This window comes from Bos javanicus, chromosome 11 (assembly GCF_032452875.1).
Source record: "Bos javanicus breed banteng chromosome 11, ARS-OSU_banteng_1.0, whole genome shotgun sequence".
Lineage (NCBI taxonomy): Eukaryota > Metazoa > Chordata > Mammalia > Artiodactyla > Bovidae > Bos > Bos javanicus.
This window is the reverse complement of record NC_083878.1, coordinates 47,172,576-47,191,665: the sequence shown is the minus strand read 5'-3', so window position 1 is coordinate 47,191,665 and position 19,090 is coordinate 47,172,576. Positions and strand designations below refer to the sequence as shown.

The 19,090-nt window shown below is 41.7% G+C and overlaps 1 protein-coding gene across 3 annotated transcripts in view; it reads right to left on the bottom strand.

Moving 5' to 3' along the window:
* Nucleotides 1-299: 299 nt before the first annotated feature.
* Nucleotides 300-19,090, bottom strand: part of LOC133257105 (immunoglobulin kappa light chain-like) — a 122,547-nt gene continuing 103,756 nt past the window's right edge. The window contains exons 3-4 of one of the 3 annotated variants that reach the window (XM_061432594.1): nucleotides 5,293-5,350; nucleotides 300-829 (exon numbers count right to left, since the gene is read on the bottom strand). In XM_061432594.1, the coding sequence (XP_061288578.1) occupies nucleotides 504-829; nucleotides 5,293-5,350 (384 nt within the window). In that variant the 3' untranslated portion in view covers nucleotides 300-503. The other 2 variants (XM_061432595.1, XR_009739409.1) reach the window with 2 other exon arrangements.

Sequence of the window (19,090 nt, the reverse complement as noted above, 5' to 3'; positions counted from 1 at the left end):
AACAAGAGAAATCACCTCAGTGGGAAGCCGGTTCACCGCAACTAGAGAGCAGTCCCTGCTCTTTGCAACTAGAGAAACTCCGTGCAGCAATGAAGACCCAGTGTGTGCGTGTGTGCTAAGTCCCTTCAGTTGAGTCCAGCTCTTTGTGTCCCTATGGACTATTGCTTGCCAGCCTCCACTGTCCATGGGATCCTCCAGGCAAGTACACTGGAGTGGGTAGACCCAGTGCAGCAGCCCCCCATCCCCCCCAAAATTTAAAAAACAAAACAAAAACCCTTAAATCAGAAAGGAGAGAGAAATCACAGGTGCAAAGATTTACTTTATTTATTCATTGTCCCCCCAACATTAGCACGATTAAAGCCAAAGAGGGGGAGGGGGATGAGGTGGGGAGATGGGTCAGAGGATTGCAATAGGGGTTGATCTGTGGACAAAGGGCCTGAGGAGGGGTGAGGGGCTGGGACCGAATCAGCACAGGTGACTGGGGAGCCTGTAGACCTCTTGCTCTAACACTCATTCTTACTGAAGCTCTTGACGAGGGCGGTAGTCAGGCTCTTGTGGCTGACCTCACACGTATAGGCGTCATGGCTTTGGTACTCTGAGCTGGGCAGTGTCAGGATGCTGCTGAGGCTGTAGGTGCTTTTCTTGCTGTCCTGGTCTGTGAAACTGTTTTGGAAGTTGCTGCTGCTCTGAGTAACCCCATCCACTTTCCACTTGACATTGATATCTTTGGGGTAGAAATCATTCACCAAGCACACGACAGAGACAGTTCCGGTCTTCAGCTGCTCATCAGATGGTTTGAAGAGGAAGACGGATGGCTCAGCATCAGACCCTGAGGAAGGAAGAACAGAGAAGGGTGTTTAAGTAACAGTGAAGTTCTCTACTGGGGTGCACTGTCTGGAGGTGACCTTGGAAATGCAATAGAAAGATGTGCAGAGAGCCACATGCTCTTTTTGTAGTATCCAGGGGCCACCCAGGGAAGTCAAGAAGCAAACTCACAATTGCCATGATTTTGAGTTTTTCTGTAGCTCCCTACTCCTTAAGAAAGCTCTGAATTTTTTGTACTCTTTGCAGCCATTCTAAGGCTGCAAAATAATATGAATTTTAGAAAAAAATGAAGTGAAATATCCCATGAAGATACTCCTCTTTGGGTCAATCCTTGATAGCTTTAAACATTCTCTCCTGCATTAAAGTATTAAATAATTAGCATATTTGATACAAAAATTCTTGTAAGTCCTTATATCTTCCAGGGGATTGTCCCAACCTAGGGATCAAACCCAGGTCTCCCACATTGCAGGCAGATTCTTTACTGGCTGAGCTATCAGGGAAGCCCTATCAACTTTTTAATGGAATTTAAAAATTCATTAAAAGATTTTTTTAAAGCCCTAAATAATTTTAGAACTGTTTAAAATACTTAAATAGTTTGAGCAGTTTGAAAAGAGTTTTAAGTTTTCTGACCTTATCTTTCTTTCCTTCATCTGTGTTCCCTGCCTCCTACAAGGGAACCCAGCGCAAGAGGCCAAGAAACAAAACCACTTCATCAGACCCTCTTGGAGTTTAGAAGTGAGAACAGATCTAACAAGATCACTTCCCCCTTGCCTCTCCTAGTCCTGTGCAGTGATGTCAGGCTGTCTTCTACTTCCTGGGCTTCCTTTGGGTGTGTTGGGGTCAGACCCACCCTTCATGGGTGAGCCCTAAACTCTGAGTCTGGGTCCGAGCATGTGTGTGTGGGTGTCAACCCCTTCACCATCTGTGATCAAGCCAACAACTCTCCCACTCCTTGCAAAAGGCCTCAAAGGGAGACCCCCAGCCCTGGCCTTATGACTGTCACCATATGGGGCAAGTCTCAGGCAGACTCGTAGGGTCAACTGTAATTTCAGCCACCTGCCCAGGAGAAGCTGATGAGCTGCACTTCTGAGCAGCTGTCAGATGGCCTGCTAGAAATCCCCTTGGTGGGCCTTTGAGTTCTTGAATGGGGGAGTGTGAATTAAATAACAAAGAATTCTTTGCTGGGAGAAGTCACAGATCAGTGAACAGATTTTATAAAGCTATAAACCTCCATGTTAACCAAGCAGTTCAATATCAGATACTGAATTTTTAATGTTTTGATATTTTCCTTTCTTTTACTCTTCGTATTATTTTTTTTCAGAGAATTTTATAAAATAGCCTATGCAGTAAAATAAGTTGAATTCTAGAAAAAAAGGAGATGAAATATCCTATGAAGATACTCCTATTTGGGTCAATCCTTGATGGCTTTAAACATTCTATCCTGCATTAAAATATTAAACAATTATCATATTTGACATGGAAATTCTTGTAAGACCTCATATTAACTTTTTAATAGAGTTTAAAATTAATTGGAAGATTTTTAAAAGGCCCCAAATTATTTTATAACAGTTTAAAATACTTACATAGTTTAAACAGTTTGAAAAGAGTTTTAAAATGTCCCTAAAATAGTCCTGTCAGGTTGTCCACAAACCAAAAATAATCTTTTTCAAGTATCACTTTTGAAATTAGCCAGAGTAAACAACAATGACAATAACAAATTTTAAAATGATTTTAAAGGGTAAAACACCCAGATTGAAAATTTTCTATCATGGAATGAGGGGGTTGGAAAATACTTTCCTGTTTTTTATAAAAAATTTATAAAAAAAAGCCATTTATTAAAAAATGCCATTGAGTTTTTATCAATGGCATTTATATACATTTAGATATTTTGTATGCCTGAAATATAATCTTACTGAAGCCATTACATTTCTGAAAATTAAAAACACCACAAATTTATCTAATTTTTTTTCAGCAATATAACTATAATGATATTTAGTTTGAACTTTTAACTCAGTAAGTTAACTGATCAAAACCTGAATGGCCAGATTGCTAGTCTTCAGTTAGATTTTTGCTGGTCTGAATTTTGCCCTAAGAGTTATATGTATAAAGAGAAAATTATATATATATATAAATATATAATGTTAACTTTTATATATATTTCATTTTGATTGAACATTTATTACTAAATATATTTGATGAGAGGATATTGAAATAATTATAGATCACTGAAAAAAAAACTAAGTTCTTTATAGTCCCCTACTGGTAATTTTTATTAAGCAGATACAATAATATAAGTTTTATTTTTGTAATATGCTGTTAAAAATCAGGCTTCTCCCTATTTTCCCCATGTTAGCTCACGTCCATCACATTTCTGTTCTCTACTGTTAGCGACATGATTCGTATCACTGTGTCAGGAAAGCGGGCCATAACACAGCTGAATGGGCGATCACCGGGTTGGCCATGCCTTTTGAGGCCTTTAGCGGCCAGGTGCGTGGCCACTAGAGCCCAGGGGCCTGGCCGCCAACGTCCTTCAATCATGAAAGAAGACGCCCCGAAGTCTAAAGACAGCCGCGAGGTCTGCAGACCACGTTAGCGGCCACAGCCCCCACAGCGGTACAAAGACACCGCCAAGTAATAAGAAAAATCATACTCATTAAAATATTTCCTATCTTTTTAACGTCTGTGGGCATCTAAAAAGTGCAGTTATTTTATTTTCCTTCGCTTAAATTTCTTCAAAGCTGAGTTTTTGGGAGCAACCCTCTTGCCTTCATTTATAAGAGGAGATGTATTTATACATTTCCAGTACAGTCTAATACAGAAATTTGGCTTTTTTTTAGAGTCATCTGTCAAGGTATAGAACCCCTATAGCATTTCTGAATATTGACAGTTTTTCATTCATTTTAGACTCTAAAAATAACACAGCTGCTGATTCTCAATCAAGCAGAAACTTTAACATAGACAAGTATATTTTTCTAATGTCTTACTGATTTTTTAGTGCATTCCATTAATTTTTATTGGTATAAAATAATTTATCAGACACATTTCTCTACTTTTCTGTTTTGTACATCTAGCAAAAATCAGTACAATATTTGGCAAATCTCAATGAAAATTAATTCACTTTGGCTCTTTAGAGCTGCAAAGATTCCTTGTTACGGAGATATTTGAAAAAATTTTAATATCCTATCCCAGGGACATTCTACAAATCTTAAGATGTAAAAAATTTAAGTCTCTGCTATGATTTTTAAAAGCTAAACATCTTTATCTTTGGAAAAGTGTCCTTTTTCATCGACACTTATTTTTCCCCCTTTGAGTCATTTGGTTTAGATTAAATTAATCTTTTTTGTCTACAAATCCAGTTTTGGAGCTGAGTTTAACTTTTCAAACTGATAATAAATCTGAAATAGTCTCATTTACCCATCTCTACAAAACTCATACTTAAGCCTCTAAAAGTCCATACTGGCATTTAGACCCACATTTCAGAAGGTAATAGAGAAAAATTATTTACGTCTAATCTCCAGACGTGTCCCTTGGCCAAAGATGATCCACAGATTTAACTTACTTTCCTCTCAACAAAAAACACTTTTTGCTGCTAATCTCTTTCAATGGTCAGATACAGAGAAAATCTGGTCATTTAGGTGCCACATTAACTAACTAGCTTTTTGCTCTTTCTTGAGACAAACTGATTTCCAGCCCCCGGCTCATCTGATTTTTCAGAAGAACCCCATTCTTTTCAAAACTGACCTCAACTCATATCCCAAGCATTAAACCCCCCAAATTTCACAGCTCTATAAGAAAAAGGAGTTGAAAAGTGCACTTACGATTGATTTCCACCTTGGTCCCGCCGCCGAATGTAATTCACAGCGAAGTCCCTGACATATCCCCCTTAACAAAAACCTCCTTCTGAAGCCAATCACAGGAAAGAGCCCAGTCCACAGAAAAATCCAGTCATTTCTCTGCCTTTCTCTCCACAAACCCTGCTCTCCTTACAAATTCAACGATGTGGCTGTTTGTTCAGCTTAAAAATTGACTATCTTCTGATTTTCTGTCTTTTACTTTTGGGGACACGAGGCATGGCTCATGTAACCAAAATATCACAAACCCGCACAACTGATACAACAGGACAGAAGTCTCCAGTACAAACAATTGAACAAAAGTTTACTCACATTTGATCTCCACTCTGGTCCTTGGCCCGAAAGTGAACCACAGTGATTCCCCCTAATTTCTGCTTGTACAAATACCTACCCTGAAGGGGCATCAAGCCCCCTTCCCCAATTACGTTAAAATTAATCTTAAATTTACCATCAGCTAGCCTCCTATGGAAGAATTTCCCTTCCCCTCCTCTGTACCTAACCTGGGAATGAAATTTGTTTTAGCCCTGACACCGAATTAATGAAAACAGGCAAAAAGGAACAAAAAGTAAACCAATTAGACAGAAACAGCAAAGAATTAGCTGAAAACAATACTTACTTTTGATCTCTACCTTGGTTCCTTGGCCGAAAGTATTTACACAACAGTTCCTCTTAACCTTGTTCCTATACAAAAACCCTTTCCCTTCCTGACCACTGAGCAAAGCTCTGTTTCAGAACAGACCCTTTGCTCCCCAATACATTTCTGAAACTATCACTCAGACAAGTTATTCTCACCCAGAGACTGGTTCTTCATAGAAAATGTGCAATCAGTTCTCCTGTTTGATTACGGATGGATTATAGCTTTGCCCTGGAGAATGGCAGAGTCTGGTTTCATAGAGTCAATGAATGTATGGATCATTTCAGAGACACAGGGATCATAAGACACAGACAACTGAGAAAGGAAAGTTTGGATTTTACTCACGTTTGACTTCCAGCTTGGTTCCTTGACCTAACATCCATCACAATGATAGCTGTATGTTAGTTATCTCGCTGTATAAAAACCCTTCTCACTAAAGGGGAACAGAGCCTCGGGTCAAGCCGCTGAAGCTTAACTCCCATCTCAAGCAGGTGTGGAGGCCCTGGGGCTTTTCTGATAGAGAATGTTTGTCATTCTTAGGTGAATTCTAAAATCCTTAGATGATTTATTTATGTCGATGGCCTAAATAAATGGTCCCATACGTTAGCAATCTCCCACCTCTGGACTGCTACTTATTTACTGGAAAGCAGGTTGAATATAAATTAGAAAGAAAGATAAACTCATTTTATAAAACCCTGTACTTTTAGACAGTTGAAGCTTAGTTGATTTACAGTGTTGTGTTAGAGACATCAAAGTGATTCAGCTATATACACACACATATATATTCTTTTTAACATTCTTTTCCATTATACATTATTATAAGGTATTCCAGTAGTCATGTATGGATGTGAGAGTTGGACTATAAAGAAAACTGAGTGCTGAAGAACCAATGCTTTTGAACTGTGGTGTTGGAGAAGACTCTTGAGAATCCCTTTGACTGCAAGGAGATCAAACCAGTCCATCCTAAAAGAGATCAATCCTGAATGTTCATTGGAAGGACTGTTGTTGAAGCTGAAACTCCAATACTTTGTCCATCTGATACAAAGAGCTGACTCATTGGAAAAGACCCTGATGCTGGGAAAGATTGAGGGCAGGAGGAGAAGGGGACGACAGAGGATGAGATGGTTGGATGGCATCACCGACTCAATGGACATGAGTTTGAGAAAACTCTGGGAGTTGGTGATGGACAGGGAGGCCTGGTGTGCTGCAGTCCATGGGGTCGCAAAGAGCTGGACACGACTGAGAGACTAAACTGAACTGAACTGACTGAATGTATTTCCCTGTGCTATATACAGTAGGGCCTTGTTGTTTATCTCTTTAAAATCATGTATCTGTTAATCCCAAACTCCTAATTTATCTCTCCCCCGTCTTTCCCCTGTGGTAACCATAAATTTGTTTTCTATGTCTTATTTCTGTTTTGTAAATAATATCATTTTAAAAACTGTACTTCTTTATACCTTCTCCTGGGGTGAGGGGAGGGGCAGGGCTTGCACATGACAAACCTCATTCAATGTTATTATGAAACTTCTTAGCTTTTCTCAGTTAATAATACTGAAATAGTGTTTTTTTCTATTTGAAACTCTCTTTTGCCACCATGTTGTTTTAAAAAAAGACTAAATGTATTAATATATCAAACCAAGGCCCATGTCTTATTTTGAAATATATTTTGGAGTGAAGCTGTAGATGGCCCATGAAACAAAAACAAAGATCAAAAGAGTAGAAAAGTAGACTTTTCTTGGTTAGTTGTCTGTTGTCATAGGACAGGTAGAGCTGGAGGGGTACCCACCATGCCACAATGAGCTGAACCAGGTGTATGCTGTCTTTGGAGCTGCTAGAGAATTGTGGCATGCCTTGATGTTTCCATAGTAACCCCATCAAGGGCCCTGAAGACCTCATTTTGCTGTGAGCCCATCTCTACTTATTCTGGTCCTGTTTCCCTTTTAACTTTCCATTCCCACTTCAGCATACTAAAGTCCTTACTGTTCTCCTGAGACCTCCAGCTTCTACAAAGCTCCCCCTCTTCTTGGAAACACTTTTGTTCACCTGCCTTACTTGTGAACAACTAATTGTCTTTCAAGACTCAATTTAAGAGAGACTTTCTGTTGGATTATCTCCCAGCAAACAACTCAATGTTGTAGAGTACAGAGGCAGGTCACTGAGCCTGTAACACCTAGTTGCTCTTATCTGCAGTTAGATTCTTTCTGCCCTACTGGATTGTAAGCTGTTTGATGTTTCATTGCCTTATATTTGGAAGGTCCAGTCTAGTATCTTCACTTGGCAAATGCTCAACAAACATTTGCAGAATGAATGAAAACAAGAAAACAAGAGACAAAAACAAACCATAAATAGTTGAAAAATCAAGACTAGATCAGAGCCGATAAATTATAAAGGACCAAGGATTAATACTGACTATGGTAATAGTAAGTTTTACGAAAGAAATTGTAATAGTAATTCTGAAGTAGGTTCAATACTATATACAAGACTACACATGAAATGTTGTTTAAAAAGTAAAAAAAGAGAAGTTGTGTTAGGCATATACAGTGGAATATTACTCATCCATAAAAAGGAACGAAATTGGGTTATTTGGAGTGATGTGGATGAACCTAGAGTATGTAATACAGAGTGAAGTAAGTCAGAAAGAGAAAAATACCATATATTAGTGCATATATATGAAATGTAGAAAAACGGTACTGATAAACCTATTTGCAAGGAGGAATAGAGATGTAGACATAGAGAATGAACTTGTGGATGCAGCAGGGGAAGGAGAGGATGGGATGAATTGAGAGAGGAGCACTGACGTACATTGTGTGTAAAATAAATATTAAGAGCTAGTGGGAGACTGCTGTATAGCACCGGGAGCTCAGTTCAGTGCTTAAGGATGACCTAGAGGTGTGGGATGGTGGGGGGAAAGGGAGGCCCAAGAGGGAGTGAATATATGTATACTTGTAGCTGATTCACTTATGGCGTATAGTAACTAACACAATGTTGGAAAGCAGTTATCCTCCAATCAGAAAAAAAGGTAAAAGAAGAGAAAAGAACTGACATCTTCATCATAAACTAATTATGACAGAGCTTTGCAATGGAGCACAAAACAGCCACTAAGGGGATAAAGTAGGTTTCTGCATAGTCACGTAGAAGGTGATACAGAAGATATAGGCTGAATGGTATATATTGTATGATACTATGATCCCATTTTAATTGAATATGTATGGATATGAATAGAGGCTAATTGCAGAAGGAAATACAATCAACTGTGCTCAGTAATTGTCTCCTAAAATTGATTACAGTGGTGTGTTGTTGTGGAAGAAAGGGGAGCAATGTCTTCTCTTTCTACTGTACTATTGTAGATTATTTGGTTTTTAAAAATTATGGGAATATATTCCCATAGAAACACTAAGGCTGTACCAATTTTGATAGCTTGATATCATCAAGTAGAATTCTCCATAGTCATGAGCAATTGTAAATATAATTTTTAAATGATATATACATGTTTAATTTTTCTTTGTCATTCAAATACTGTTTTAATAATATTTAAATTAAGAGTGCAAAAAAGGTAGGAGTTTTCCTGTTCTGTATAGGAGATATTGTTTTACCAATGTAGGACATATGGGTGTGATGTGGGGGCTGAAAAATGTATATTCCTAAGTGAGTAAATAGGAGATTGAAAGTGAAGCATGTAAGTAAATGACTATTAAAAGCAGAATTTGCTGCTAATAAAAGATTCTTATTATAAGAACTGTTGTGCAAAAGCTAGTTTTTCTGACTACACACAGTAGGATCAATAGGAATGGTTGTGATGTTTGCTGTAACATCACATGGATCACTGAAAAGTGGCTGAGAACCTTAATGTGTATGTGGTTTATTATTTGAAGGCAAAGGATGTCTTAGAAGCATTTGTGAAGACCTACCATTCTACAGAGTGTCCAGGATGGGCCTTGATAAGATTGATTTACTAAGGAAAAATAGAGTCAATAAACTGGTCTGAGGGGTTCTTAGATTTATGCATGAGTGATGGAAACAGAAAATTTAGGGGAGCATTCCAAAAAACTCATCACTAAAGCTGCTTTCCATGTGGCTGCCAACAAAGTCAGATTCTTAGAATAAATTCTCAACTGCTCATGGTGTGTGTGTGTGCTCAGCTGCTCAGTCGTGTTTGACTCTTTGCAGCCCCATAGACTGTAGCCCACCAGGCTCCTCTGTCCTAGGGAGAGAAAGAAAACATGAAAGAGAGAAAAACAAAATACATGTAGATAAGTCATCCTGAAAACTGTTGAGAAGCTTTCTAATCAGTGTTCTCAGGTCTAGCATTTCAAGAAACACCATTTTTTTTTTTTTTTTTTTTTTAGTTTGACACAAGTAACCAGCCTATTTGAAAGGTCTGTCTCCCATCAGTACCATACAGAAAACCACCCAACATGTCAGAGACACAGTGACACAATTTTGCAGAGTTTGAGGACTGAGGGATTCCCTACCTGGCTCCTGAATGTTTGCATCTGATAATCCATCCAGAAGTCTGTGGTTCAAAATTTTTTCCAGCTCATCATTCACAATTGGAGAAGGCAATGGCACCCCACTCCAGTACTTTTGCCTGGAAAATCCCATGGACGGAGGAGCCTGGTAGGCTGTAGTCCATGGGGTCGATAGAGTCGGACATGACTGACCAACTTCACTTTCCCTTTTCACTTTCATGCATTGGAGAAGGAAATGGCAACCCACTCCAGTGTTCTTGCTTGGAGAATCCCAGGGACGGGGGAGCCTGGTGGGCTGCCGTCTATGGGGTCACACAGAGTCGGACACGACTGATGCAACTTAGCAGCAGCAGCCAGAGCAGCAGCATCATTCACAGTAAAGTCCAAAGTAGGTGTGGTTCTTTTGGCTTCAGCTTGATTCCTTCCTCCTTAAGATCATACTGTCTGTCCTTTGTACTTGACTTAAGCTGATAATTCAAAAAGTGAGGAGGAAATTCTTGAGCCACATTCAGTGGTGATCAGAACCTGATCAATTGCTGTTCTCCAGGCTAGAGTGCCACAAATAGACATCTGACTTGAATCCCCAAGGGGCAAGGATGGCCTGCATTTGGCCAGAAGGAGGAAGACAGAGGAGGTCACTTGAGACCTGGAGATCGCTGCTTCTTTGCTGCTTTGGGGCTGTGTCTATTTCCATCCATTTCTGAAGAAAGACATGCTGAGAGAAGCAGTCCTTTGCCCAACCATGTACAAGCACATAAGCTGTACTCCTGACCCGAAAGTCTGGTCCCGCTCTGGAAAATGTAGACGCTCATCTTGTTTCTGGGGCTTTCCAGGTGGCGCTAGCGGTAAAAGATCCAACTGTTGGTGCAGGAGATGCAAGAGACTCAGGTTCAGTCTCTGGGGCAGGAAGGTCCCCTGAAAGAGGAAATGACAACCCACTCCAGTATTCTTGCTTGGGAAATTCAATGGACGAGGAGACTGGCAGGCTACAGCCCATAGAGTTGCAAAGAGTCAGACACCACTGAGTGCCTGAACATGCACACAAACACACATATCTTGTTTCCACGAAGACATGAAGGCTGCAGGTGTTTTTTTTTTTTTTTTTTTTTACTTTCTAGAGTGAAAGATAAAACAGTAGCAACATACCAGGGCTTATGAACCCTTGGAGAAGCTCTGACAATGAGATTTATATATTGAATGTTGTGGTTTCCAGTTGGTTTTACACTAGTGATGAATCTTTCAAGCTCTACCCTGGAGTTCCCTGGCCCCTTGTCTGTCTACTTGGCATGCAACCCTGTGTCCCCCTCACCCTGCTGCACAGAAACCCATTGCAGACAACTACTGTGATTGAGCCAGCTCTGCGTGCAGCCATGGAGTCCCTGAATTCAGGCTTGGTTCTGTCACGCGAGTGTATGTTCCTTGGTTCTTTGTCTCGTCACAACAAAGATTTGGAGCGACAGACATTAAAGCCCTCAGTGCGTCACAGCTCTCAGGTCTTGGACAAATCGTGTTATAGCTCTTAGGCAAATCAGTGTTACAACTCTATTTTATTTAGAAGATAGCAGGAGAATCCATCCTCAAAGCGTGAGGGCATGCCAACCCAAAGACTCGAAGAGAAGAGTGTGGAGGAGAGTGCGGGGATAGAGAGAGAGAGTGAGCGAGGGAGAGAGAAAGAGCGCACGCATGTGGGAGAGAAAGAGAGCAAGAAAGTGCTTTGGCTCCTCCTTTTATATGTTTTTTCCTCCACCTGGGCCTGCCCTATGCAAATTGGGCTTAGCCAAGAGTGCTGTTTGTTCTACCTGAAGTCTTCACTCTGGTCCTCAGACTTTCCTTTGACCTTCCTTTGTTCTATTTTCGCGGGCTTTTCCCTTCCTTGTCTTTTAGCCACCGCCATTTTGGACTCCTTTTCCCTATTCTACTTACCTAACAGTTCCTCACATTTTTGCCTTTGTTGTCAAAATCTTCAAATCCTTCATGAACACTCTACCCTGCTTTCTGCTGACTCAGGACTACTCAGTGAGAGGCCCCTCCCTCTCCTCTGACCACTCCCCCCTTCCTTCTCTTCCCAGTTTTGCTCATTTTGACTAAGAACCTGGGCTCTGGATCTTTTCTGTCCACTGACCTGCATTGCCTCCTTCTCTTGATATGTACGTCCTGATTCCATTTCAAAAGGATTTCAATCTCACTCTACTTTCCAATTCTGCGCCCCCACCCGCAATTCTGTTCAGCTCCAGGGGTCAGTTAAGCTGCTTACCACACAACCTAATATTTTGCTGCTGCTGTCTCTGCCCTGTTCTTTCTGTTGTGGGTTTCTTTGTTTCTTTTTTCTGATTATACCACAAAACTTGTGGATTTCAGTTCCTTGATCAAGGATTGACCCTGGGGCCCTTGGCAATGAGAATGTGGAGTCCTAACCACTGGACTGCCAGGGAATTTGCTTTGGGTTTACTTCTTTAAAAAATCATTTTTGCAATTAAGGTTTAAAAATTTTTTTGTATTTATTTATTTAAAATTTACTTATTTATTTGACTGTTCTGGGTCTTAGTCAAGGCACACAAAATCTTCTTCATTGCAGCCTACCAGATCTTTAGTTGCAGCATGAGGGATCTTTAGTTGTGGCATGTGGGATCTAGTTTCTTGACCAGGGATGGAACCCAGGTCCCCTGCATTGGGAGCATGGATTCTTAAGGGGAAATATTGTGATTGAATGTGTGAGTTTAATCCCTCTTCTTAAACTTGATTTTTCTTAAATTGGCTCCTTTGGTTTCTAAGTGGGGTTAAACTAGGCTTGTTCTTGGCTCTTACTCCCATGTTGCTATTCAGTTGCTCAGTCATGTCCAACTCTTTGTGACCCCGTGCACTGCATGCCAGGCTTCCCTGTCCTTCATCATCTTCTGGAGCTTGTTCAAACTCATGTCCATTGGATCAGTGATGCCATCCAACCATCTCATCCTCTGTCGTCCCCTTCTCCTCCTGCCCTCAATCTTTCCCAGCATCAAGGTCTTTTCAAATGAGTTAGTTCTTCACACCAGGTGGCCAAAGTATTGGAGCTTCAGCTTCAGCATGAGTCTTTCCAATGAATATTCAGGGTTGATTTCCTTTAGGATTGACTGGTTTGATCTCCTTGGGACTCTCAAGAGTCTTCTCCAAATCACAGTTCAAAAGTATCAATTCTTCAGTGCTCAGCCTTCTATATGGTCCAATCTCATATCCATACATGACTACTGGAAAAACCATAGCTTTGCTAGACGGACCTTTGTCAGCAAATTAATGTCTCTGTTTTATAATATGCTGTCTAGATCTGTCATAGCTTTTCTTCCAAGGAGCATCTTTTAATTTCATGGCTTCAGTCATCATCTGCAGTGATTTTAGGGCCCAAGAAAATGAAGTCTGTCACTGTTTCCGTTGTTTCCCCATCTATTTGCCATGAAGTGATGGGACCAGATGTAGGGTTGTCCAGTGAGGGGACTTCCCTAATATTTGGAAACCCAAAGAGAAGTCTTCAATATTATCTATGGGTTATATATGCGCATGCATGCTCAGTGGTGTCCGACTCTTTGAGACCCCATGGACTGTAGCTCACCAGGCTCCTCTGCCCATGGAATTTTGTGGGCAAGAATACTGGAGTGGGTTGCCATTTCCTTCTCCAGGAGATCTTCCCAACGCATGGATCAAACCCACGTCTCTTGCAGCTCCTGCACTGGCAGGTCGGTTCCTCACCACTGAGCCTTTCTGCAGGATAATATATGGACAGAGGTGAGAACCATAGGATCATCTAGTGAGGTGCTCCAGGCAGGTAGGAGCATCAACATCCTTCCCCCTAGGTTTCCTACCCAAGTCTGAGGACCACACGGTTAGGCAGTCCGTATCTCCAATAGCAGAGGTGCTCTGGCTTTGGGGAACCATGTGGGGATTTTCCATTTCTGGCATCCACTTCCCTTATTAGCGTATCCCCAAGCATGTGGATGTTGTACTTTAGACCCTAGTTTCTTGCTTTAAACAACTTCTGTTTGAACTATCTAGAGTGACTTCTTTTTGCTGCATGAACCCTTGTGTGTGTGCGTGCATGCCTGCTCAGCAGCTCAGTCGTATCTTACTCTTCTGTGACCCCATGTAGCCTGCCAGGCTCCTCAGTCCACGGGATTCTCCAGGCAAGAATACTGGAGTGGGTAGCCATTTCCTCCTCCAGGGGATCTTCCCAACCCAGGGATCAAACCCACATCTCCTTCATTGACAGGAGGATTCTTTACCGCTGAGCCACATGGGAAGCCCAAATCAGGCTCCTCAGGGCAAATCATCTCTGTTTATGTTAAATCAGGAGTGACTTGGCCATGTCTGTGCTGCTGGTGCTGTGGAGGAAGAAAGAGGGTTAGGGTGTACTGAGGAGACTCCTGCCCCTTCTGCCAAAACCTTCCAGTGACTTTCAAAGTGGGGGTGCATCCGAGAGTATTTGTGCATTGTTTTCAATAGATGGAGGAACTAGGAGGAGTAGCTGGGGCGGCCCAGCTTCACCCATCTGCTTCCTTGGGTGGTCTATGTTCGTGTGTGTGACACTGTGGGAGGTAAACCGTGATCCTGCTGACAGTAGTAAGTTGCAATATCATCAGCCTTCAGACTGCTGATGGTGAGGGTGAAATCTGCCCCAAATCCACTGCCACTGAACTGGGAAGGGAACCAGGAAGGCGACCTGGGTACTGCATAGATGAGGAGCTTAGGAGCTTTCCCTGGTTTCTGTTGATACCAGGCTAATTTAGTGTCAATGCTCTGACTGGCCTGGCAAGTGATGGAGACTCTGTCTCCTAGAGATGCAGACAAGGAGGATGGAGACTGGGTTACCTGGATGTCACACCTGGCACCTGAGATTGGAAACATAAAAACATATATCCATAGGATTAACCAAGTTATAAGAGGACTTCCCTGAAGGGCCAGGTAGTACTGACCACACTGGGCTGCACAAATCCCCAGTGTTCTCCCTCCTTTCCTGGGAGCCAGAGCAGCAGGAGACCAAGGAGCTGCCCAGGGGCCCTCATGTTAACTGTGCATTCTAACCGGGACGGACTCCTGCCCAGGCTGTGATCAGACTATAAGGAAGTGTCTGGGGTAGTGGGCTGAGCTCTGGGGACATGCAAATCAGCAGGGGAAGGGCAGGGCTGGTCGAGGCTGCAGGGCTGGTTGAGCTCAGTAACTGCACAGAAGCAATGAGTTCCCAGCACCCCACGTTAGACCAGAGCAACACAAATTAGCCTGTAGAGAACATGTTTCTTCATGCAGGCCATAGGACACAATCAGCCTACCATGCTATGATTAGAATGTTTGATTTTGCTCCCTTCAGAGTTGAAAACTTGCTTTTCTTGCTATCTCTCCAACTAAGGCAGAGTCTTTCAGGTATGGCACACACCGAAAACTTCAAAAATTTTATAACTTTCTTCAAATGAGAACCTATGTACATGATGGAGGCCAGTGGGGCCTTCTCTTTGATCCTCTGATGCTCTTAGTAAGATAAATTATTAGCAGTACCAGCAAGAAATGCTATGAAGTAGAAGAGCAATAAAAATGCACACAGTCATGATTTGTAAAGAAAGCACTAGACATTGGGTATCTGTCATCACTAACCTTTCATCTCCAGCTAAGCATTTATGTATGGTCTGTCCCATTATCTCCATCAAGACCAGCCAAGATAAGAAAATTTCTATCTGCACATCTGAGAAATATCAGCCATCTTCCTAATTCTGTGTGCTCTTACTTTGACTGTGTGGATCACAACAAACTGTGGAAAATTCTTAAAGAGATGGGAATACAAGACCACCTTTACCTGCCTCCTGAGAAATTTGTATGCAGGTCAATAAGCAACAGTTAGAACCAGACATGGATCAACAGACTGGTTCCATACTGGGAAAGGAGTATGGCAAGACAGTATATTACTTCTATGCAGAGTACATCATGTGAAATGCTGGGCTGGATGAAGCACAAGCTGGAATCAAGGTTGCCAGGAGAAATATCAATAACCTCAGATATGCAGATGACACCACCCTTATGGCAGAAAGTGAAGAGGAACTAAAAAGCCTCTTGATGAAAGTGAAAGAGGAGAGTGAAAAAGTTGGCTTAAAACTCAACATTCAAAAAACGAAGATCATGGCATCTAGATGGGGAAACAGATGGGGAAATAGATGGGGAAACAATGGAAACAGTGACAGACTTTATTTTCTTGGGCTCCAAAATCACTGCAGATCGTGGCTGCAGTCATGAAATTAAAAAACACTTGCTCCTTGGAAGAAAGCTATGACCAATCTAGACAGCATATTAAAAAGCAGAGATATTACTTTGCTGACAAAGGTCCACCTAGTCAAAGCTATGGTTTTTCCAGTAGTCATGTATGGATGTGAGAGTTGGACTATAAAGAAAGCTGAGCACTGAAGAATTGATACTTTTGAACTGTGGTGTTGGAGAAGACTCTTGAGAGTCCCTTGGACTGCAAGGAGATCAAGCCAGTCAATCCTAAAGGAAATCAGTCCTGAATATTTATTAGAAGGGCTGATGCTAAAGCTGAAATGCCATTCCTTTGGCTACCTGATGTAAAGAACTGACTCATTTGAAAAGACCCTGATGCTGGGAAAGATTGAACAAAGGAGGAGAAGGGGATGACAGAGGATGAGATGGTTGGATGGCATCACCGACTCGATGGACATGAGTTTGAGCAAGGTCCGGGAGTTGACCTATGGACAGGAAAGCCTGGTGTACTGCAGTCCATGAGGTCACAAAGCAATAGACATGACTGAGCAACTGAACAGATTACACATATTTATGCTAGATGTTCCCTGAATTCTACATATTATTCCTCATGCTTTCTCTCCTGTCTTTTCCCAAGGTCTTCTTATTTAGAAGCTGAGGTCTTCCCTAGACCAAATGCCCATTTATACCCTTGCACCTATTAATACTATGTTCCTTAAACTTCATATTGCACCATCCTATCACAAAATCTTTTCAAGATCCTAAGAGAGTCTTGGATTTAAGACATTAGAACCCAAGCGTGATGAGGAAGCAGTCACATAGGAAGATGAAGGTGGAAGACCCGTGTGGAATATGGAGTCCATAATATGATAGGGCATCTTAGAATCTTGCCTGGGAAACTCCATGGACAGAGGAGCCTGGTGGGCTACAGTCCATGAGGTTGCAAAGAGTTGGACACGACTGAGAGACTGAGCACATAAATTAGTTTTTAGGCTTTCTTCAGTTGGCTTGAAAAAGTACAGCTGATAGCAAGAAAATTTTACATTTAGGAATTTTTGCTGAATGGTATTGAGGAATCACAGTTTTAATTTGGTTGCCAAGCCTCTCATAGACCATACATTTCCTGGAGTAGTCATATGAAATTTTTGTCTCCTTTTCATCGTGCATTATTTGTCTTCACAGCTCACTGCATATGTACTTTTGATGCCATGCTCTGATGCTTTGCCTAGGCTCCTGGAGCTCTAGGCAGGATGCTCAGGGCTCTATTAAAGGGGTTTCCTGAAGATGGGGCCTGAGTGCGTCAGAAGAGTGAGAAGCAGCAAGATAATGCCACAGCCATAACTCCTTATCTTTCTGGCCTTCTGGGTCTCGGGTGAGAGATTTAGGGAAGAAGTATCTTTATAAAATTAAAAGATGATTTTACCATGCAAAATGAGTAAATCATTTTACTTAAATGGTGTAAGTAGTTATGATAAGGAGCAAACCCTACATTTTATATATATATGCTTTAATATATGAATGATGCAATGTATAATCGCCATTCCATCATGATTGCAGGTGTCTCTGGGGACGTCATGATGACCCAGTCTCGAAGTTCCTTGGCTGTGTCTGCAGGAGAGGAAGGTCATCATCATCTACAGGTCCAGCCAGAATCTTCTATACTTCAACCAGAAAACCTAGTTTACCTGGTACCAGCAGAAACTGTGGGCTTCCCCAGTGGCACAGTGGTAAAGAATACGCCTGCCATGTAAGAGCTTCAGGAGATGTGGGTTTGATCTCTGGGTCAGGAAGGTCTCCTGGAGCCAGATTAACAGACTTTTTTTTTTTTTTCCCCCATCTTCTTCCTTTACAACCACTAGTACCTTGAGTAACTTAAGCTCTAAGTACTTCTAAGTAGCTCTAAGCACTAATGATTGTTCATCATTAGGGGGGTTATTATGAGATAATTGCTATAGGTGAATAAGCCCTTGCTACAACATTCAACACTTAGTAAATCTCTAAGACTTCATTGATCACTGAGGAAGGCTTTCTTATCTCTCCTTGCTATTCTTTGGAACTCTGTATTCAAATAGGTATATCTTTCCCTTTCTCCTTTGTATTTTGCTTCTCTTCTTTTCACAGCTATTTGTAAGGCCTCATCAGACAAACTTTTTGCTTTTTTTCTCTTGGAGATGGTGTTGATCCCTGCCTCCTGTACAGTGTCATAAACCTCCATCCATAGTTCTTCAAGCACTCTGTCTATCAGATCTAATTCCTTGAATCTACTTGTCACTTCCATTGTATAATTGTAAGGGATTTGATTTAGGTCATACCTGAATGGTCTCTGGATGCTTTTGAACTGTGGTGTTGGAGAAGACTCTTGAGAGTCCCTTGGACTGCAAGGAGATCCAACAAGTCCATCCTAAAGGAGATCAGTCCTGGGTGTTCACTGGAAGGACTGATGCTAAAGCTGAAACTCCAATACTTTGGCCACCCCATGCGAAGAGTTTACTCATTGGAAAAGACCCTGATGCTGGGAGGGATTGCGGGGAGGAGGAGAAGGGGACAACAGAGGATGAGATGGCTGGATGGCATCACTGACTCAATGGACATGAGTTTGAGTGAACTCTGGGAGTTGGTGATGGACAGAGAGGTCTGGTGTGCTGTACTTCATGGGGTCGCAAAGAGTCAGACACGACTGAGTGACTGAACTGAACTGACTGAATGGTCTAGTGATTTTCCCTACTTTCTTCAATTTAAGTCTGAATTTGGCAATAAGGAGTTCATGATCTGAGCCACAGTCAGCTCCCAGTCTTGTTTTTGCTGACTGTATAAGGTTCTCCAGAAAATGGCAACTCACTCCAGTGTTCTTGCCTGGAGAATCCCAGGGATCGGGGAGCCTGGTGGGCTGCCGTCTATGGGGTCGCACAGAGTTGGACACGACTGAAGCGACTTAGCAGCAGCAGCAGCAGCAGCATAGAGGTTCTCCATCTTTGGCTGCAAGGAATACAACTGATCTGATTTTGATATTGACCATTCTGTGATGTCCATGTGTAGAGTTTTCTCCTGTTGTTGGAAGAGGGTGTTTGCTATGACCAGTGCAT